This window comes from Saccostrea echinata, unplaced genomic scaffold, assembly GCF_033153115.1.
Source record: "Saccostrea echinata isolate AGI-Se365-2 ecotype Australia unplaced genomic scaffold, CSIRO_AGI_Sech_v1 ptg000054l, whole genome shotgun sequence".
NCBI lineage: Eukaryota > Metazoa > Mollusca > Bivalvia > Ostreida > Ostreidae > Saccostrea > Saccostrea echinata.
Genome location: NW_026889803.1, coordinates 2,596,939 through 2,620,249, shown reverse-complemented (window position 1 = coordinate 2,620,249; position 23,311 = coordinate 2,596,939). Strand labels below are relative to the sequence as shown.

General features: G+C 33.6%; 1 protein-coding gene across 1 annotated transcript in view; it reads left to right on the top strand.

Moving 5' to 3' along the window:
* Nucleotides 1-1,874: 1,874 nt before the first annotated feature.
* The window catches only part of LOC133171718 (nucleolar complex protein 2 homolog), a 73,181-nt gene continuing 51,744 nt past the window's right edge, over nt 1,875-23,311 (top strand). Inside the window, exons 1-10 of the mRNA XM_061306506.1 lie at nt 1,875-1,961; nt 2,099-2,465; nt 3,184-3,312; nt 3,421-3,532; nt 3,763-3,935; nt 5,604-5,714; nt 6,291-6,404; nt 6,752-6,940; nt 7,143-7,282; nt 10,503-10,614. Of these exons, the coding sequence (XP_061162490.1) occupies nt 1,888-1,961; nt 2,099-2,465; nt 3,184-3,312; nt 3,421-3,532; nt 3,763-3,935; nt 5,604-5,714; nt 6,291-6,404; nt 6,752-6,940; nt 7,143-7,282; nt 10,503-10,614 (1,521 nt within the window). The 5' untranslated portion in view covers nt 1,875-1,887. The remainder of the gene's footprint in view (nt 1,962-2,098; nt 2,466-3,183; nt 3,313-3,420; nt 3,533-3,762; nt 3,936-5,603; nt 5,715-6,290; nt 6,405-6,751; nt 6,941-7,142; nt 7,283-10,502; nt 10,615-23,311) is intronic.

Sequence of the window (23,311 nt, the reverse complement as noted above, 5' to 3'; positions counted from 1 at the left end):
TGAATTAATAACAGTCATGGCAAAGATTATAGCTTCTCTACATCAAACTTCAAGATCAGGGTCAAGAGGTCAAATATCATAATATAATGCGAAAGGTCTTGTCACAAGTAATGCACATGTGAAAAAAAAAAATGAAAGTCCTGTCTCTTCTGGAGCATACAGATAATGGACAAGGTTAAATTTTTTGATAAGTAGGTCGTCACGAAGTCAAAAATGATATACTTTTCTGATAGGTAATGTACATGTAGAAATATGAAAGCCCTATCTTATCTCATTCTAAAGTTATTACAAACATAAAATTAATGTTAAACTTTAATGTCAGGGTCACGAGGTCAAAAGGAGAGGAAAAAAGAATATCTTGTAGAATTATGACACCACCAAATCTTTACTGTAACAGAATTTATAACATGCATTTTAACATATATGACGAATATGTCGCCTTATCCTGTTATTCGTGAAAACACTTGTAAAAATAGAACCTATAATTATATTAACTTACTTTACTTGAGTAAGCGTTGTGGCCCACGGGCATCTTGCAACATGATCGGGATCGAGATACAACTAATTAATAACGTTGTAAATAATAACGTCACTTCCACTAAAGGAAAGCATGGTCCTCTCGGCAAAGAAAATGAAGAATAAAAGGTTTTTTCGTTAAAAAATACTAATACTATTTTTGTCCTATTTAACTTTGCGTTCTGTAATAAGTAACCAACAGCCCAACTTCTGTCTTAGATGGTAGTTATCAGTATCAAACTTTCAACTTTTTGACAATCTAATAGGTTAGCCATGACTTTAAAATGTTGGTTTAAATTTCATATGTCGTTGTAATCATACGTTGTTACTCTTGGGAGTAGTCAATATCAGCATCTACTTGGCATTTAATTGACTATAACACTTTTACAATCTCCAGAATAATGTATGCTGAATACTTTATTAATTTATTTATTCATCACAACAATTTCAACTTGGTCATTCTGTATACCAGCTGAAATACTGCTAAGACATTTGTTTCCATGCATACTAAAACTTATTAATTACTTTATTAGATATGATTTTCCATGTGTTAGTTTATATGTCATGAAATCCATCTGAATATATAATTATTCATGTATTGATTTTACAAGCAGGTGAGAGTGTTTTGTGAGTAACATTGCTTGTCTTAAACATCGGCACGTCGATTTACCCAAATGGACCCAAATGGAACCTAAATTTACCCAAATGGAATCCATATGGACCCAAATGGAATCACAAATGGAAATCAAATGGACCAAAATGGAAACCAAATGGAATATTAAATATATATTATCAAGTTGTTACTTATTTAAAATGATGAAAATAATGAACTTACACATGAAGAATATTAATTATTCATTTCTAATATTGTATTCTAAAATACAAATTAATTTTCTACAGTATTCTATACATCGGCAAAATTAGGGGGGGATAGGGCGCCACCCCCATGCCCCCCCCCCCCCCCCCCGGTTCCTACGGCCATGAAAACAATATTAAACTTTAATTTGAAATACTTCAATTTTGTATTCAATGATATGCAAAGTTATTACAAATAGAAAAAAAAAAAATTCATATTTTAAAATACAATATTAGAAATGAATAATTGATATTTTCCATTTGCATGTTTATTACTTTCATCATTCTAAATAAGTAACAACTAGAGAATACGATAATATATATTTAATATTCCATTTGGGTCCATTTGATTTCCATTTGGGTCCATTTGTATTTCCATTTGGGTCCATTTGGGTCCATTTGATTTCCATTTGGGTAAATCGACGCACCCTTAAACATTGTATTTTATAATGCTATAAATTTCATTTTCATTACTTAGCCATTCTTTTAATTTCTTTCTTCAGAAAACTGGCTGATATGAATGTTGATGATGCTGGAGGACCAATAGATATCGCAAATTCAAAAAAGAATGCATCAAAGACTTTGAAAAAGTAAACTTTCTTTGTACACGTAATTGAAAAAAACTCTATACTAGGATTTCGTCTCAATTTTTTTTTATCAACAATCAAATTAAGAATTGTATTCTAGTTGCAAGGTTACTTATTCAATGCATATTACTGTTACACAGAAATGACAAAAAGAAGAAAATACCTGCTAAGTCAACAATAATAGAAGATAAACTAAAGAACCAAGACCCAGAATTCTATGAATTTCTAAAGAATGAAGATCAGAGTTTACTAAACTTTGATGAAAGTGATGATGATTTGGAAGAGGAAGATTACAGTCCTAGTGATGAGTCATCAGATGATGAAAATCAAACAACTAAAACTGTATCTGTGAAGGGTATGAAAGGAAAAGTAGTGGTAGGAAAGAAGAAAGGCACACAGGAAGAAGACCTGGATGATATCTTGTCTACAAGTGAAGATGAGGATGATGAAGAGGGATCTGATGCTGAAACAGGTGGAAAATTCCATAAACTTCCATCAAAACTAGAGGTATGGCCATTTTTTCCAAGATATACCGTACTCTACATAGTATCAAGTGTTGAATTGAAGAACATTATTTCTAGGGAAATTGAATGCTGGTGGAGCAAATGCCACAGGTTTCCAATGTTTACTGGTTTTGTAATTATTTTTACATGAATTACATTAAATAAAAATTGAAGCATATAAGTTCTTTAAATATTCTTTGGTTTTATGAAATGTTCAATGTAAAGTTGCAGGTTGTGAAAGGAAAGTAAACCAGATAAGATTTATCGTGAGAATAATTTCCTTGAAGTTAGTTTATCAACATTATATATATGTCAGGTTGACAGTGATGTTATTAGTTTATCAACATTATATATATGTCAGGTTGACAGTGATGTTAGTTTATCAACATTATATATATGTCAGGTTGACAGTGATGTTAGTTTATCAACATTACATTTGTCAGGTTGACAGTGATGTTAGTTTACTAAATTACATTTGTCAGGTTGACAGTGATGTTAGTATATCAACATTATATGTGTCAGGTTGACAGTGATGTTAGTTTATCCACATTACATTTGTCAGGTTGACAGTGATGTTAGTATATCAACATAACATTTATCAGATTGACAGTGATGTTAGTTTATCAACATTATATGTGTCAGGTTGACAGTGATGTTAGTTTATCAACTTTACATTTGTCAGGTTGACAGTGATGTTAGTTTATCAACTTTACATTTATCAGGTTGACAGTGATGAAGATGAAGTTGATGAAAATGAAGAAGAAGAAGAAGTTCCAGAGTCAAAGAAGGGAAAGATGAAAGGCATACTTGTGACCAGTAAGATGATCTCACACTGGAGCAGAGCACTACAGGCAAGTCTATTCTCATGACCAGTATATATTTTTCCATAGTTGAAGATTAATTAATCTGTTAAGCCATATATATACTGAGCTTTTTAATTTTTAACATTTGCATTTAAGGAGAAACCATCCTCTAGTCTGATAAAGGATGTTGTCTGTGCATTCAAAGCTGCTGTCAAGCAGGCTGGTCATGAAACAGAGGTTAATAAGTACAGGATAGAGGGCAGCACTGGTATGTCCTGTTAAAGTTAAAATTTTTAAATAATGTCCATTTGTTAATATTGATTTATTTCATTTTTTTGTGAAAAAAAAAATAGCAGTTTAGAAATAGATTTAAAAGAAAACTTGAGAAATTGAAAGATCATAAACCAGATGTAAATTATCTTCAAAAATGTGATACATTTGTTTGTACATAATTTGTCATAATACATGTGTACATAGCTTTAATTTTTTTCATTCCAGTATTTAATGGTATTGTGAGACTGTGTCTAGCTCACATGTCACCTGCACTCCATAAAGTGGCCGGTGTTCCTCAGACTACTGACCTACAGAAGCCAGTTATACCCAATCAACAGAGCAAGAAATGGAAGGCTGTTAAACTGGATGTTAAGACTTACCTGTCTCACCTGTTACATGTAAGTTACACTGGATATCAAGACTTACCTGTCTCACCTGTTACATGTAAGTTACACTGGATGTTAAGACTTACCTTTCTCACCTGTTACATGTAAGTTAAACTGGATGTCAAGACTTATCTGTTTCACCTATTACATGTAAGTTAATCTGGAAGTCAAGACTTACCTGTTTCACCTGTTACATGTAAGTTAAACTGGATGTCAAGACTTTACCTGTCTCACCTGTTACATGTAAGTTAAACTGGATGTTAAGACTGACCTGCCTCTACTGTTACATGTAAGTTAAACTGGATGTTAAGACTTACCTGTTTCACCTGTTACATTTAAGTTAAACTAAATGTCAAGACTTACCTGTCTCACCTGTTACATGTAAGTTAAACTGAATGTCAAGACTTACCTGTTTCACCTGTTACATGTAAGTTAATCTGGAAGTCAAGACTTACCTGTCTCACCTGTTAAATGTAAGTTAAACTGGATGTCAAGACTTACCTGTCTCACCTGTTATATGTAAGTTAATCTGGAAGTCAAGACTTACCTGTTTCACCTGTTACATGTAATTACACTGGATGTCAAGACTTACATGTCTCACCTGTTACATGTAAGTTAAACTAAATGTCAAGACTTATCTGTTTCACCTATTACATGTAAGTTAATCTGGAAGTCAAGACTTACCTGTTTCACCTGTTACATGTAAGTTAAGCTGGATGTCAAGACTTACTTGTCTCACCTGTTACATGTAAGTTAAACTGGATGTTAAGACTTACCTGCCTCTACTGTTACATGTAAGTTAAACTGGATGTTAAGACTTACCTGTTTCACCTGTTACATGTAAGTTAAACTGAATGTCAAGACTTACCTGTCTCACCTGTTACATGTAAGTTAAACTAAATGTCAAGACTTACCTGTCTCACCTGTTACATGTAAGTTAATCTGGAAGTCAAGACTTACCTGTTTCACCTGTTATATATGTAAGTTAATCTGGAAGTCAAGACTTACCTGTCTCACCTGTTACATGTAAGTTAAACTGGATGTCAAGACTTACCTGTCTCACCTGTTATATGTAAGTTAATCTGGATGTCAAGACTTACCTGTTTCACCTGTTACATGTAAGTTACACTGGATGTCAAGACTTACCTGTCTCACCTGTTACATGTAAGTTAAACTGGATGTCAAGTCTTACCTGTTCCACCTTTTACATGTAAGTTAAATTGGATGTCAAGACATGCCTATTTTATCTGCTACATGTTTATATGTAATTTAACATTCCATGTTATCTGATCTAGATTACTGCAAGAATGGTTATTGAAAAAATTATTTTAGCTTTTACATTTGAAAATCTTATTTGTAAAAATTCATTTCGATACACATGTAGAAATTTTTTTAAGGTCATTGCAGTCAATTGTAACCTTTTGCTATGGGGTTCCATCTATTGGCATGCATCTAATCTTGTGTTGTATATTAACTTCTAAACATTTCAGCTTCTCTGAAATCATGGACATGAAGGAATTTTACTTTTTGCATGACTACTCGTATAATGAGCAGTAGCCCTTTACCAATATTTTGAAATATTCCAGGTCCCCTGGATTAAGGATTCAGTTGGTCAGAAAATATATAAAAATAAAGAAGCTTTAAATTTGCCTGTATTTTATGGAATTGATATTTTGACAGTTGCTGGGTGAGATGTCAGAATCCGCCATGTTAAATGTCATCCTGAAGCACATACACAGACTAGTGGCCTTCTACTCAGTCTTCCCGAAGCTTACCAAACTTATGATGAAGGTACAGTGTTAGTGCCTGCTGTAGCAGTGTTCTCTTCTGTGTAAAACAGTGACTGTTATATGTCAACAAGCTGAAAAGGGGTGTAATCAGATTGAAGACTATAAGTATGACAGAGCTATAAAAATCTGAAACGTGGCATGATATTTTGATGAGAGCTTGGAAACTAGGTTGGTCAGGTTTTGTAAATGTGGATATTTATGCACTTTGATAATTAGCGAATTGGAAGTAAGAACATTACACATGGGGGGTAATTTCTGTGATACCAGGATTACATATTGTTAAAACTTAATAAAATATGTTTAAAGGCATTGCACAGGGGAATATTTATGCAAAAGCTTTCTCATCACATATTTTAAATAAATTACCCCCATGCATAAATTTCCATGTTTACAGTAATTTCTGAAATTAAATAATATTTGAAAAATAAAATGGACAAGAAAATCGTAAAACATTACTTTTTTTTTCCTTCAGTATTTTAAAAATATAAAGCATACAAAGTTTAACTTGAAAACACAAGATTTTAAGTGGAGAGAATTGCCATTGTATTGTATGATTTAAAATAAAGCTGTCTTTCAGAAAATGATCTCTCTGTGGAGTAAGGGAGAGGAGACCACACGTGTGTTGGCCTTCTTATGCCTAAACAAACTGGTACTCATCTCACAGAAAACACTGCTGGAACCTTGTATGAAGGTAAACTTTTTAAACAGTTGATTTTATACATTTTATCTGGGAAATACCAATTTGCAGGAAGTTACTTATATAAGTATTAATTCATAAAATTTTGTGCACTTATTTTAAAAGCCTTCTCTAAATGATTTGTTTTGAAGAGACAAGAGTATTCTTATGTCAGACAGATTTGATCCCCAGTGGCCAGATAGCTCAGTTTGTAGAGCACCTGACTGGAGATTCAGGGGCCCCGGGTTTCAAATCCCGGTCTGGTCCATCACACTTCTCTCCTCTCCTGTTACACTTAGGTTAAAGGTAAAATTTATTATAGGAAGATAAATCAATATATACTAAATCTGGAATATTTTCAGCAAATGTACATGTCGTATGTGAAGAATACAAAGTTCACCTCTCCGACCACCATTCCTTTGATCAACTTTATGCAGATGTCCATGGTAGAGATCTTTGCTGTTGACCCTGTACAGGCGTATCAGCACGCATTCATCTACATCAGACAGCTAGCCATTCATCTTAGAAATGCCATCACAGTCAAAAAGAAGGTCAGAAAACAGCGAATACATATAAAAATAAGAATGAAATCAAAAGGAAAGACAATCATTTTTTTTTATGTACAATTATTTTATGTAATTCTTATCTCTTTTGAAGATTTAAAACTGATAAATGTACTGGTATTTTTATTAGAACACTGCTTTTAATTTTATAGTTTTGTATGCTTATCTGTAAACAATATATTTTTTCCAGGAGAATTGTCAAGCGGTGTACAACTGGCAGTTTGTTCGATGTCTGGAGTTCTGGGTTCGATTACTTAGTAGCAGTCATCCCAGTGAGGCACTGAGACCCCTGATTTATCCTCTCACACAAACCGTTATAGGAACCATTAAGTAAGATTTCTCCTCACTGTCAGCTATGAGAAATATCAAGATTCAAAAGTATTTTATAGAACATTTGAGCATTGTCCAACACTGAAGACTGTGTAATTGACAATTTGTCTTGATGAAAAAACAGAATGTTTTCAATCCCCCCTGCAGGAACATAAAATTGCCTTTTTCTACATACCGGTAACAGGGTTGTCTCTAAGACCCAGGAGCTGGGGAATTTCCCCACCTATAATGACGTAATTCCATGGTTACTCCTTTTTTTTCTCCCTCATCACCCTGTTAATGGAGGAACCCCTGACCCCCTTCTACTTTTTAAATGCCCCCTGCTATTTTAATTCTTAGGGACGACCCTGGGTAAGCTGTTTGGTAGGTGCTTGCACATAGGTGTAGTTGAATTTCTAAAAGCTACTTAATCCTCAAGGAGCTGAAAGAGAGTTCACCTTATAATAGGGTGATCCTCACTTGGTCACCTCAAAGTTTTTGCCAGATAGTGGTAACAAGAGGTATTTGTTAAAAACATATGCTCCCAAGTTTATCTAAGTTAGAGTCTGGAATGAATTTGACTGAAGTAGAGCTCCCCAAACAGGACTATAAACACTTCTCTCAGGCACATTCTGAACTAAAAATGACATTAAAAACTCATGTAATTATTACTCTGCCAATTTCAGTAACCTTCAGTGATGTGGGATTATGATACATGTAAATCCTCTAATCATGAAAAACTTTTATTTCATATATGAGGATTGACTATCATATCTCATTTACAAAGTCATGGTATAGATCAAAACTTAAAGGTTCCAGTCCCTTGGACCTTGAGCTTGTGTAAGGAGCTAAGTTGAGATCTTAGGAATACTCTGAAGGTGTGAGCAGCTTTTGTGTTTAATACATGTGTGAATACATGTGTGAGTTTATGTTGTCTAACTTGTGGATCAGGCATACTTCAAATCTCAGTATCCTTGACTTTGTTCCAAGAAAATTGTTTTCAGTCAGGATATATGCTACTTTTATGAGCCGCCATTGTGTTAAGTGCACAATTATGTTCCTCCATCACGGACCACACCTCCAGTCTCTTTGACTTTGACCATCCAAATGACCTTGGGTCAGAATCCTGTCACCTTTGTGCCATATATGAGCAAATGTTTTCTAAAATACACTGTTATGGACATACAGAGTCAAGAATTTACAGTCCCTAGCTAGTGTTGAGTTAAAAAAAAGGTCAATTTTGGAATTGATTTCAGCATATCTTGGGAAGTATACAAGCTTTGGGAATGAACACTGGGAGTTATTTAGATTGTTTTCTATAAATGAGGGTTTTTTTCCAAGAACTTTATTTTTTACGTAATTATGCAAGAAGGTTTGCTCTCGAAAATTTCATTCTTGCGTGTATTTTAATTAGTTTAGATTTACATCACTCTTGTTAAAATCAGATCTTTGTTACACTCCGAAATTCTGATAGTCGCTGTACAACGACTATCAGAATGTCTGAGTGTAAAAAAGATATGATTTTAATGAGATTGAGATTAGATAAAACAATAATCAGAATTTGTGAACATATTTTTTGTCGTGCTTATAAATACTAAATGCCTGTCTTGCGAAATAAGGTGTTGTGAATATTTGGTGATCTACTGTAACAGTATATGTGAATAGATATGAAAAGAAAGTAGATTTTTTAATCATTTAGTTTATTTGTAATCATTGGTGAAAAGGGGTTCCCCCATCGTCTCAAGCCACGGTCTGGAGTCCGCATATAACTCTCTCCTACCCGTGGCTACTTGATCACAAAAAGTGTCGTAATCTTGAATATTTACTCCTCTATATTGTGACGTCATGTTCAGCCAATGACAATATTTGTTTCCATCGCAATTGAAATCAACAATTGACATCAACAGTATACAAGAAATGTTTCGTATACTGCGATTTGGTATGGAAAGGTCGCGTCAAAGTTCATCATCCGACTATGCTTTACTCACATTGGTCAATATTTTAATGAGCTATGAAATATTCTCTTCTCATTCAACCATGGCCAGAATGGGAGAGGATCGTACATTTTGGCCATGGTTTGCGACTATGGGGTTCCCCCTTCTCGAGAAATTCAACATCTTTATTTTTTTATACCCCAAGTATATCAGTGAGATTAAAGTGATTTGAAGGCCTGTGATTTAAGTAAGGCTACATTTGTTGACAGATAAAGAAAACAATAAATAACAGTATGCTCACCCCCAGTCTTTGATCTTTGGGGCAGGCATGTTCATTTATGAATGTTCATTTACCAAGAATTTTAAAATACAGACACAGTTTAAGAATGGATATAATAATACAAGTCTTGGTTCATATTAGGTATTTGTGCTAATTAAAATATTTTTTTATGTTTATCAATTTTGTGATATATATGATGTATTGATGCTGAAGGATGTATTTTGCTTAGATAACTTGCGTTAATTTTTTTCAATTTTGGCACTTCAATTCTGGGTATTCATCATTTGAAACAAATATGAAGTAGAAAAATATGAGTTAGTGAGCATATTTTTGAGATACAAGGCATTGAAAATATGGTGGGAAAGCAGACTTCTTGGGATTTTTCATAGACAATAAATAGAAAATTTTTTTCTCTGAAAACTTATGATCTGAAATGAAACTTTTTAGCTCACTTAATGGCTCAAGTGAGCTTTTCTGATCAAAATGTCCATTGTCTCTCCTTGTTTTTGTTGTTGTTAACAGAGTATCCTTGGGTGAAGGGGATTCAAGTTTGCTCAAATGAAGGGCACCACCCTTTTCCAAGGGGAAATAATTAAGAAACAGTAAAAATTGGGTTGGGTCATCTAAAATCTTCTCAAGATCCACAGGGCCAGAAAAGATGAAACTTATATGAAAGCTTCCTGACATAGTAAAGATTTAAGTTTGTACAAATCATGATCCCAGGTTTAGGGTGGGGCCACTATGGGCAATCCAAGTTTTTCATGGGTGTATATAAGAAAAATCTTCTTGAGAACAACAAAGCCATGATCAGTCATATTTTCTTAATATTTTGTTAGAAGACTATCAAAACTACATAGAATCAAAATGCGAATAGATAACAAGTGGCTCATGGTAAAAAAAATTATGCATATTTTGATGGATAAAACCAGAGGAGTTCCGTAAAAATGACAGACACCTCAGCATAATCAGTAGAATACATCCTTAATAAGCAAAGTCTTACATGATCTTCTCTACATTTTTTTTCCAGACTGATACCCACAGCTCGATACTATCCTCTGAGATTTCATCTGATTCGAGCCTTGAACCGACTCTCTCAGGCTACCGACACTTTCATACCAGTTCTACCTCTGGTTTTAGAGGTAAGTCAATGTACCACAAAAGTTGTCATTAATAATGGTTTTATTTACCAATATATACAGTCAAACCTCATCATCTCGAACTCAATGGGATTGCTGAAAAACTTCTAGATATCCGATTATTCGAGATATCAAGGGTAAAATAATTAAAGAATAAGTGGTTGGGACTTCCAAATCACTTCAACATATCCATGGTATTCGAGATATCAGTGTTCGAGATACCAGTGTTCAACTGTATTACTTTAAACTTTTCTTACTGGGCTCCAAAACAGGGTAACAGAAAATTAGAACCTCTAACCAAAAGTCATCGAATGTATACATGTCTGATGTTGGTACATGTATTGATTTGTTTACTCACATTATTGCAGCCCGGAGGACCGGGCTGCTCTATACATATAAGTTTAAGTGTTGGTACATGGGGATTGAGGTGGGAGAAGTTATTCAGAATTAAAGGTTTTCTAAACATTAAAAAGATTGTTAATCAGAATGTTCTTTCCCTTTATAAATTACAAGATACACAATATATTTACTTCCATAAAGTGAATCTGTAAAAATATATACGTTTTTCATATTTAATATATAAAGTTGCTTATCATTTACTATCGAAAAAATGACAGGTCCCTTTTTTTAGAACATCGAATTTTACTTATCGCATAAAAACATAAAAAAGTACTTTACACAGTTCGTGTTTTATATTTTTTAAGTGAAAGACATTTTTGAAAATAGGTGATGCATGTGTCTGGTTTCAAATTATATTTTATGCAGCCAACATTTACTTGAGGAATTGATAAAGTTTAAAAGGGTATCGTTTTTGTTCGATTTCATCCGACTATAAGTTTTCAAAATATTCTTGACTATCGTCTCCATCATTTAGACGCATGCCTTTTCACACATATCGAAGCGGTTTGATGATCAAGACTCATTTCCATTGTTTACTTTATTTATTTCCCGGGCGACAATTGATGGTTACATCAATGTTTTCTTGTTTTACAATTGTTTTACATCATGATGGTGGTATAAATGGTTTATATGGTTGTGCACATTCACACCTTGGTGTATGAAATGGTGTTCCCGTTTCCAGATTTACTGGTTATAATAATCAATTAGTAATAATTATTCCTCCTCCTTTTTTTTTAGGTCACCTGAGTCACTCAGGTGACCTATTGCTATCTCTTTTCGTCCGTCGTCGTTCGTCGGTTGTAAACTTATGAACATTTTCAGCTTCTTCTCTGGAACCAGTGAACCAATTTCAACCAATTTTGGCATATAGCATCTATGGGTTAAGGGAAACAAAAATTATGAAATTCGTGGCCCCTGCCCCCCTGGGGCCTGAGGGGTGGGGCCAAAACCATCAAAATTAAGGCAGTCTTTAAAAATCTTCTTCTTTACTCCTGGACATCAAGCAGTCAAACTGTTGGCATGATTGTAATAAGCATTGAGCCCTCTACTTAAATTGTGAAATTCATGGCCCCAGGGTCAGGGGTTCTGGTGCTAGGGCAGGGCTCTGTTGACTATATAGTGAAAATGCATTATTCCTGAAAAATTCTTCTCCTCTGCTCCTGGGTATTCAGAAAGCAAACTAAATGCATAGTTATGATGAGAAAGTGTGTCTCTTCCAAAATTGTGAATTTCATGGCCCCTGGGTCAGGGGTTCTGTAGTTAGGGTGGGCCTCTATTTATTATATACCCTATATACTCGCCTATAAGACGGATTTTTGGGAGTTAAACTTTGGTCCAAAACTCTATGTCCGACTTATAGGCGAGTTATAAAAAGATTGGTATTTTAGAAGGTCAGTCCCTCTAATATAAGCTTGAAAAATAAAACCGACTTATAGGTGGATCACCTTATAGGCGAGTATATACGGTAGTGAAAAATGTATTAATTCTTTGAAAATTTTCTTCTCTGCTCTTGGGTATTAAACAAACTGGTACATAGTTATGATGCACAAGGATGCCTCTTCCAAAATTGTGAATTTCATTGCCCCTGGGTCAGGGGTTCTGGTGTTGGGTGGGGCTCTATTGATTATATAGTGAAAATGCATTAATACTCTGAAAATCTTCTTCTCTGCTCATGGGTATTAAACAAACTAACTGAGTTCATAGTTATGATGAGTAAGGATGCCTCTTCCAAAATTATGAATTTCATGGCCCCTGGGTCAGGGGTTCTGGTATTAGGGTGGGGCTTTATTGATAATATAGTGAAAATGCATTAATACTCTGACAATCTTCTTTTTGCTCCTGGGTATTAAACAAACTAACTGGGTACATAGTTAAGATAAGCAAGGATGTCTCTTCCAAGATTGTGAATTTCATTGCTCCTGGGTCAGGGGTTCTGGTGTTAGGGTGGGGCTCTATTGATTATGTAGAGAAAATGCATTAATACTTTGAAAATCATCTCTGCTCCTGGGTATTAAACAAACTAACTGAGTACATAGTTATGATAAGCAAGGATGCCTCTTCCAAAATTGTGAATTTCATTGCCCCTGGGTCAGGGGTTCTGGTGTTGGGTGGGGCTCTATTGATTATATAGTGAAAATGCATTAATACTCTGAAAATCTTCTTCTCTGCTCATGGGTATTAAACAAACTAACTGAGTTCATAGTTTATAATGATGAGTAAGGATGCCTCTTCCAAAATTATGAATTTCATGGCCCCTGGATCAGGGGTTCTGGTATTAGGGTGGGGCTTTATTGATAATATAGTGAAAATGCATTAATACTCTGACAATCTTCTTCTCTGCTCCTGGGTATTAAACAAACTAACTGGGTACATAGTTATGATAAGCAAGGATGTCTTCCAAAATTGTGAATTTCATTGCTCCTGGGTCAGGGGTTCTGGTGTTAGGGTGGGGCTCTATTGATTATATAGAGAAAATGCATTAATACTTTGAAAATCTTCTCTGCCCCTGGAGATTATTTTAACAAACTAAGTGCATCATTATGATAGGCAAGGATGCCTCTTCCAAAATTGTGAAACATATTGCCCCTGGGTCAGGGGTTCTGGTTGAAAGGGGGGGGGGGCTCTATTGATTATATAATGAAAAAGCATAATATCTTTGAAAATGATCTTTTCTGCTTCTGGTTATAAAGCAAAGAAACTAAGTGTATAGCTATGATGAGCAAGAGTGCTTCATTCAGAAATTTGAGTTTCATTGCCCCTGTTTCAGATGTTCTGGTGTAAGGGTGGCTCTATTGATAATATAATGAAAATACATTAATTCTATTAATTAATCCTTATTTATTTTAATTAATTAATTAATTACTCCTTAGTGTTGAGCAGATAAACAAATTGCATAGTTATGATGAATAAGGGTGCTTCTAACAGAAATTTTAAAACTTGTGGTCCCATCCCAGGGTCAGGGGTTCTGACATAATGGGGGTGGGGGGTGGGGGGGGGCTATTGATAATATAGTGGAAATGTGTTAATTGTTTGAAGTGCATAGTTATGATGCTGAGGGTAACTCTTCCAAATTTGTAAATTTCTTGACCCTGGGTCATGGGTTTTGGTGTTAGGTGTAGGACTGTGTTGAATCTGTAGTGAAAATGCATTATACATGTGAAATTCTTCTCTGCTTTTGGGCATATCAGAGGCAAACTGAGTAAAAGTTTTAATAAGCAAGGGTATATTTTCCAGATTTTATTTGGTCAAGCAATCAGGTCCTGGGCAGGGCTCTATTAATTTTTTTTCTGAGAGAAGTTATTCCCCTTTTCCATTCACCTTTGATAATTAATCACTGTATTTGAAAGGTTAATAGAATAAGAGAATTATGCTAGAATTTTTATTTTATAATACAAAAAGAGTTTCTTAGTTTTAATGATCAAATAGACCTGTAAATAATAGATAAATAAAAATGAGACAAAAATATCTTATTAAATGTTCTTCAAAGACCAAGACTGGTTAATGTGAGAGGTTATATTATGGCGTTAAAGATGGTACAGAAGCACTAATAGTTTGTTGATAGTCTACATTGTGAAAGTGATGAGAGGGGGACAGATTAGAACTTAATTTATGAGTTGTTACTGAATATTAGACCAATTATTTTGTTGATCCTGATCTTCCTACTTTTCTTGCTTTTGGGCAACAAAGCTTCATCTATTAGTTGATTTTATACTCTATGATCCTCTCAATTGTTGTATTATACTCAGGTGACCGTTAAGGCCCTCGGGCCTCCTGTCTTTCATTAGCATTTTATTGAGAAAAAGGTTTATTCCCACTTGGCCAACATTTTGAAAAATCCTATTCCCACATAGCCAACATTTTGATTTTTACACCTGAGTGATCAACAGGCTATAGTCTGTTTTCAGGTATATGTGCTTTACCTGAGAATTACTACCTTTGATAAAAATAGTGTAAAAATAAATTCAAATGAAAACTTCAGTCAAAACATAGCAATAAAATTTAAATTTAAAAAAAATGAAGCTCTAGAAAAAAAAGAATAAATTTATATAAATGTAGTAAAAAATAGATATAAATCTGCATTTTTTTAAAATTAAAAATTGAATATTGATAAAAGAAAATATTGAAAATTAATTAAGAAATAAAGTATTTTAAATGATACCAAAGAAAAGTGTATATTACATTGTAGAAACAATTTTGAATATTCTAAAATATATTTATCAGTTGTGATTAAAAATATTTATCTGAGTATGTAATATTCGACTGTGATAATGTAATGAACACAGTAATAGAATCTTTTGATACAAACTGATTCATTATCTGATTTAAAAAATCAGCTTAGAAAATTTCATGCTTGATATTCACAACCCTGTCTTTTTAGGTCACCTGAGTCACTCAGGTGACCTATTGCTATCTGTTTTCGTCCGTCGTCGTGCGTCGTCCGTCGTCCGTCGTGTGTTAACATTTGAACATTTTAAGCTTCTTCTCTGAAACCGCTGAACCAATTTCAGCCAATTTTAGCATATGGCATCTATGTGTAAAGGGAAACAAAAATTGTGAATTTCATGGTCCCTGCCCCCCTGGGGCCTGAGGGGTGGGGCTAAAACCACCAAAATTAATGCTATCTTTAAAAATCTTCTTCTTTACTCCTGGACATCAAGCAGTCAAACTGTTGGCATGATTGTAATAAGCATTTAGCCCTCTACCAAAATTGTGAAATTCATGGCCCCAGGGTCAGGGGTTCTGGCCCCAGGGTGGGGCTATATAGATCATATAGTGAAAGTGCATTATTTCTTTGAAAATCTTCTTCTGTGCTCCTGGGTATTAAATAAAGTAACCAAGTACATAGTTGTGAAGAGCAAGAGTGCCTCTTCCAAAACTGTGAAATTCATGGCCCCAGGGTCAGGAGTTCTGGTCTTAGGGTGGGGCTCTATTGATTATATAGTGAAAATGCATTAATTCTTTGAGAATCTTCTTCTGTGCTCCTGGGTATTAAATAAAGTAACTAAGTACATAGTTATGATGAGCAAGAATGCCTCTTCTGAAATTGTGAAATTCATGGCCCCAGGGTCAGGGGTTCTGGCCCCAGGGTGGGGCTATATAGATCATATAGTGAAAGTGCATTATTTCTTTGAAAATCTTCTTCTCTGCTCCTGAGTATTAAATAAAGTAACTAAGTACATAGTTGTGAAGAGCAAGAGTGCCTCTTTCAAAATTGTGAAATTCATGGCCCCAGGGTCAGGGGTTCTGGTGTTAGGGTTGGGCTCTATTGATTATATAGTGAAAATGCATTGATTCTTTGAAAGTCTTCTCTGCTACTGGAGATTATTTAAACAAACTAAGTGCATGATTATGATAGGCAAGGATGCCTCTTCCAAAATTTTTAAATATATGGCCTCAGTTTTTGGGGTTCTTGAGGAAGGGGGGGGGGGCTCTATTGATTATATAGTGAAAAAGCATTAATTCTATGAATCAGTAATTAATCTTATCTGCTCCTTAGCGTTGAGCTGATAAATAAATTGCTTAGCTATGATGAAAATGGGAGCTTCGAACAGAATTTTTAAATCTTGTGGTCTTAGGGTCAGGGGTTCTGGCATAATGAGGGGGGGGGGGGGCTTTTGATAATATAGTGGAAAAGTGTTAATACTTTGAAGTCCATAGTTATGATGATGAGGGTAACTCTTCCAAAGGATGACTGCACTTAACGCCGGGTTTTGGGTCTTTTTCGATCGCTTCTGTTGCTTTTATATCATTATCTTATTTCATTTCTATATATTTATGAAAGAATCCTGTCAATTTCGAGCCGAATTTAAATATTAAAATGATCTTGGACTGTGATACAATAAAATGATTCTATGTTTTCTGTCCTTACTCTTTCCAAATATAGAGAATTTACACTTACCTGCCCTTGATTAAACATTAGGTATGCATGAGAGGTGGAGCTAATATTGTAAGAATGGGTCTAAAATTAGACTAGATAAATAACAATGACATGTATTAAAAAAATACGAGATCACTCTTTCCCATTCCCACTTTATTCTGTATGGCACAAGTACACTATGTTCAGAGGTTTCAAAAACGAAATTAACAATATGAGCGAGGTCCATGTAAGTAAAGAATCTTTTAAATCAATGCCTAACAATTTAACGTGTTCGAGCACTTTGTCCTAGTTAGCACAAAACATGCTACTTTACAAGTCACGTGACGGAATTTAGTATTCACAGACTTACCTGAGGTAAGAAATCACGTGGTGAATTATAATATTCAACATGATACAGCCCTTGGTTACAATAGAGAGAGCGAATGTAAGAAGAAGCAGTTTTTTCTCGTTTAAACCATGAGCGCATGTTTGTCTATTAATCTCCTTTTGACACAACATTGTTAATACAAATATACAACTACTGTTAAACGGAGAACAATAGACAAACATGCGCTGACTATGTATAAAGTCAGTGAAAAAGTGGGCGTCCTCATTATCGAACGGAGATTCAAGATATTGTGATGACCCCCGCCTTAGAAAACAGCTTCGTACTTCGTAAATACGCACTTTTATTTAATGTAATTACATAAAGTTGTAGATTAGATGTTGACCATTCGTGCAATTAAAAGAAAAATGCTTGTTTTGAAAGTTTATTTTGTCACAATTTTCGCATGTCCTTAAGTGCAGTCATCCTTTGTAAATTTCTTGACCTTTGGTCTTGGGTTCTGGTGTTAGGGTAAGGCTTTGTTGAATCTGTAGTGAAAATGCATTGTACCTGTGAAATTCTTCTCTGCTTCTGGGCATATCGGAAGCAAACTGAGTAAAAGTTTAAATGATATAAGTAAGCGTATTTCTACCAGATTTTTTAACATCTGGACCATTTGTCTAAGCATTCTGGTCCTGGGCAGGGCTCTATTTATTTGTATTCTACTGAGAGAAGTTACTCCCCTTTTCCATTCACCTTTGATAATTAATCACTGTAAATAATATATTTGAAAGGTTAATAGAATAAGATAATTATGCAAGAATGTTTATTGTATAATTCAAAAAGTACTTTCTTAGTTTTAATAATCAGGCAGAGCTGTAAGTAAAAGATAAATAAAAATGAGACAAAAATAACTTATCTTATTAAAAGTTCTTCAAAGACTATAAGAGAGGTCAATGCTAGAGGTCTTAATATGGGTTTTAAAATAGTACAGAAGCACAAATAGTTTGTCAATAGTCTGCATGGTGATAGTGTTAAGTGGGGGACAGATTAGAACTTAAGTTATGAGTTGATACTGAATACTAGACTATTTTGTTGATCCTGATCTTCCTACTTCTCTTGCTTTAGGGCAACAAAGCTTCATCTATCAGTGTATTTAATTTCTAAATTGTTGTATTATACTCAGGTGACCATTAAGGCCCTTGGGCCTCTTGTTTAACTATATATGATTCTGATAGGGCCTATATATTATTTTATATCATAAAAATGAAATTTTTTTTCTGGGGGGGGGGGATTCCTGTCATTTTGCTTTATTTTTACTCTACCATGGAAAATGTTTTAAAAAAACTATAAATTTACTGAAGAATTAATGTTTGTACATTTTTTTTTTTTTAAATTTCATATACAGTTTGTATATTTAATTCTATGTTGCAGCATATTATGTGTTTTCCATTTAAACTTAAAATTTTAGGCTGATTCAAGTTGAGCTATAATTTATTTAAAAAGAAGAAGGATATAATGATTAATAATTTAAATATATTCAATGATCGATTTTTGAATATTTATTTTATAATAAATATATTTAAAAACGTTTCTCGCCAAAGATGTTACAAATGTGACAAAGAAAATTAAAAAAAAAAACAAATTGTGATACTACACAGCAATAAAGAAGAATAAAACTGTTAATTATTAAAAATAATTAATTAAATCACACTGTATTTAATATATCAATTATTATTATATTTTTAAGAAAAGATATTTTTGTACTTGCACTGAAACTCAATTCATTAAAAAAATATTACATTCATCATGGTGTTCTTATATGTACATGCTACAAATTAAATAAATTATTTTATTCGGCTTATTCATGTAGCTTAAAACAGACTATAGCCTACCTGTAATTTATTTCTTTTGTTCTCAGTCTGCACCCCATTCCCACTTAGCCAACACACATTTACCTGTGTTTTACCTGTATTTTTTCAAAATGTTGGCTAAGTGGGAAGACACCGAGAAAAAGGTAATAAAATCCTTCACATTGTTCTAATCAGTGTTAGTATTTGAGATGTTGGCAATAGTAAGAGTTATCTTTCTTATATTGCTCAACTTTAGTCTTAAGTGACCATGATGAGTGAGAATCATGCAAATTTCATTCAGTTTTTATGACATATTGGCTTCACAAGCAGTGAGTTTTTAAACAAAAAAAATTATCAATTGAGAAAAATGTATATATAAGGCCTATTAGAGTTGTTTAACTTTGAATCAGATGGTTTTATTCATTTTCCCTTGGTAAATTTATCAGTTCCTTTATGAAGGGCTAATTTAAAGTGACCCTTATCAGTTTTTGAAAAATTATGTCACATGCTTAAGTACAACAAATGATGAAACTTGGACCGAGATCACATGACCGTCACAAATAACTTAAGAAGCATCTGGATGTCATCAATTTAGATAATCATTACATCACACGAGAAAGCAGGTGGTGTGAATGGGTACATAGAATCAAGTCTAAAAATAAAAGGCCAGAAGATTTGAAATTTTCCCCTCATGTGATGTATTCACTTTTGCCAATATCTTGTGACAGGTACACAGGTACTGCTGGTCATGATGTCACAGGGTGTTACATATTGACATTAATTAAAAAAAAAAAGTACAAAGATTAGAGATTATGTATATGCTGCTTCTTTATCTCTTTTTTTATTAACCGCATTAATATGTGAGTTCAAGGTGTCCTCAATTATCACCCTGTCACGTGCATTCTTATACATGTACATGTATCAAATAGTTCAGGCTTGTCAAAAATAAACTTACAGTCTTGAACTGATTTTGAAATTTAAAAAATTATCAAAAAATAATAAAAGAATTAGCCGATTAACTTTTTTTTTCCCATTTGGAATCATATTTCAAAATTTTTCAAAAGAGATGTTTTAAAAATCCAGTATAAAATAAAATTTTAGTTTGGCATACTCCTTCAAATTCTATAGGTTTACAATGATTCGGGGGAGGGGGGGGGGTTCAACTGTGGTACAAATGTATTTATATTGGTAAAGATGCTGCACATTTAAGATGTTAGTGTATACTTGTGTGTTCCAGATTATGTTACTACTTCTGTATAATGCTGCATATAGTTCTGTTGTGGGAGTGATCTTGGCTGGTGGCATTCATATGTTACAGATTATATACAAAGGATATTTCATGGTCAATCTAAACCATCCTCATATTGCATGTCCCTGAACATCACAGTAGCTTCCCCAATTTCCCTTGATGCATTGTTATTCTTAAAGAGGTCTACATTAGTTAGAAGTACATGTATCTCTGCATCAGCTTGGGAATGATTGTATGTAGGAGGGAGTCGGCTATAACAAATTTTCCTTAAAAAAATATCCTTGTACAATTTGTGCATGAATAAAGGTACATCAAACAAAGTTTAACCTGAAGCATGGATTGTGAGAGGAAATCATGCTACCATATTTATTTTTCAAGGATTCAAAATACAGGATTCTATAGAATGGGTTTAATCTGATGATGAACTTTAGTTTATCAGCTAAAGTGCAAACTGATTCATGTTTTAGCCAAGTTAAATATTTTCTCTGGGAAAATCTTCCATGAGAATTTAAACACTTCATGTGAAAAAATGTATATTGTTGGCAAACTTAAAAAGAGAACCTGAACCAGCTACACTGCACAGAAAAAAATCATATCTAGAGTAAATTGAAAAGAAAAGAAAAATAATAAATTTATCATGGATGAATTGAATTGAACCCTTATACATTTTAAATCTTAATTATAACTTAGAGAAGCCAGAGTGTTTTGTACATTTTTTCCTCGAGATCAAATCCTTTGATCAAAATACTGTAATCAGTTTAAAGTTGTTTCTAGAGAGAGAAAAAAATAATCAAACAAAGTTGTTTGATTTAATTTGATAATTAATAAGAAAAGTTGTTTGTCAGGACTGCTGAATATTGTCAGAACGTTTTTACATCTCACATATTGGTGCACAGAACTGCCCATATGTTGTTGATTATTTATTGCGTGATGTCGTCAATCTAATTCTGTGTATTGGTAGGTACGTAGGTGTGTTAATCTGTATACACAGGGTAACAGCTGTTAATGTTACAAAGTGTGTGTATACCATGTAAAGGTGGGAGAGAAAAATGCTACAATGCTATCAAAGAACTGTATGATAATCAGGAAATCAAACCATACATTTTTTTTTATCCTAAAACAGTAGAAATATTTAGTTTAATTTGCTCTGACATTTCTGCCAACGGATTAGGTTTTGCTCAATTAATTATTCTTCACAAGGAAGCAAGAAAAGTGAATATTTATTGGATAAAATCTGGAGTTTTTACTCTTTTCCATTAGACATCATTTTTCACCCACAGAATGGCAATTTATGTAATAACCAATGATTTGAAATGTTTGACATGAAGTAAAAAATATAGGGTCATTGTTTTGGACTCTGTCTCTGTTTGTAATAAATAAAATGATGTGTTCTGCAACTTAGAATTCTCATGCTTCCCATTTAAAGTAACTACAAAATATTGTATTTTATTTTCGTGCATTCGTTATTTATTATTTTGTATTAATCATCTGTATGTTCTTGTAATCTCTATATACTATTGTAAAATGGTGACAAGATTCAAATAAATGAATCAAATTAAGTTTCTTATTTACCCTTTCAATTGTGGATCAAGTCCTGAATAAAAAGGTGTGTTTACACTAGCTATGCCAAATCCTGTTTTTATCACAAATTTTTGTGGTCATGCAGCTTATAGATATAAAATACCATTGAAAATTTACCCCACCTTATGGTTAAAAGCAGTAAACATAAATAACTGTATAATTTAATAAGGTGCAGGCAGACATTTAGATGTATATTCATTCTGAAAAGTTTTCATGCACAACTGTTTTTGTACCTAGATATCTTATAAGGGTATGTCATTCTTGTCAATCAGGCACTGTAATGTCTGCAGGGGTAACTGTTGACATATAGAGGAGGTACCATGCAGACACAAATTACATTGTTTGTATTCTAATGTTCATTGTTAATGTAGATACAAATTAATTTATGTCAAAAATCTCTGTAATTAAAGTACTGCATTCAACGTAGACACACTTTCAAGGTTATTTAAGAAAATAAAAAATGTGTTGGGGTGTAGGTCATATGACTGAGAAGATTTATTATCACAGAAAACATAAACTCTCCCAGGGAGAAATCTGTGCATGTGGTTCATGTACTAGAATTATTTATAAAACACTGATATCAAACAATAATGTTTTATTTAACCAACTCAAATATATATGACATTAAAATGTTGACTTGCTTTGAAAGGTAAACTTTGTTCTAGTAGAGTTTTCATTTACAGTATAGTGCCCACCAAAAATTGGTGAATGGTTATCCATTTGTCTGTCTGCTTCTCTGTTTATCCAAAAATGTAACAATGTTCAAAACTTTTGAAAATAACCAATATATATACATTTTGTATATGAGAGACTTTGAGTCAGATTTAGTCAGTCTCAGGAGTTAATTTCAGGTCAAGATCATATGTATAGACCAGATTATCTGTCATAGCAGAAGCTTCACAAACAAATTTTGTTCATTTTTTGGTGATGAATCAGCGGTATGTGATGGCATATCAAACAGCATTTTAACATTAATATCAAGCAAACCTGCTATAACATATGTGTGTACTATTTTGACTAACCCTTTCTGTTGGTATCAGGACAAGGTCTAACTTTGCAGGATTCTGGTGTATGCAGTGCATTTTATCTAACTCAGCACCTGCATGTTTATATTGTGATGACAAATTCATATAAACATGGAGGTTTTAAAAATATACATCAACCTGCACTGAAGAACGGACAATGACACTATAGACTTCTGCTTCTTCATTCAGAAGTCAGGAATTGGGTAGAGTAACTCAACCAGGAAGTTTAAAATGTCTGCATTAAGGAGGATCTTCTTGTCTGACTGCACAGAGAACAGTTGTTTAAATTCGGATGGCCTAGATTTGCTGATTAAATGGTGTCTTTACATAGTCCTTTTGGGAGGTGTTTAGTTTCTTCAATGAAAAGCTTTCCCACAGTCCCAAACATTCTTAACATTTTTAACACACCGT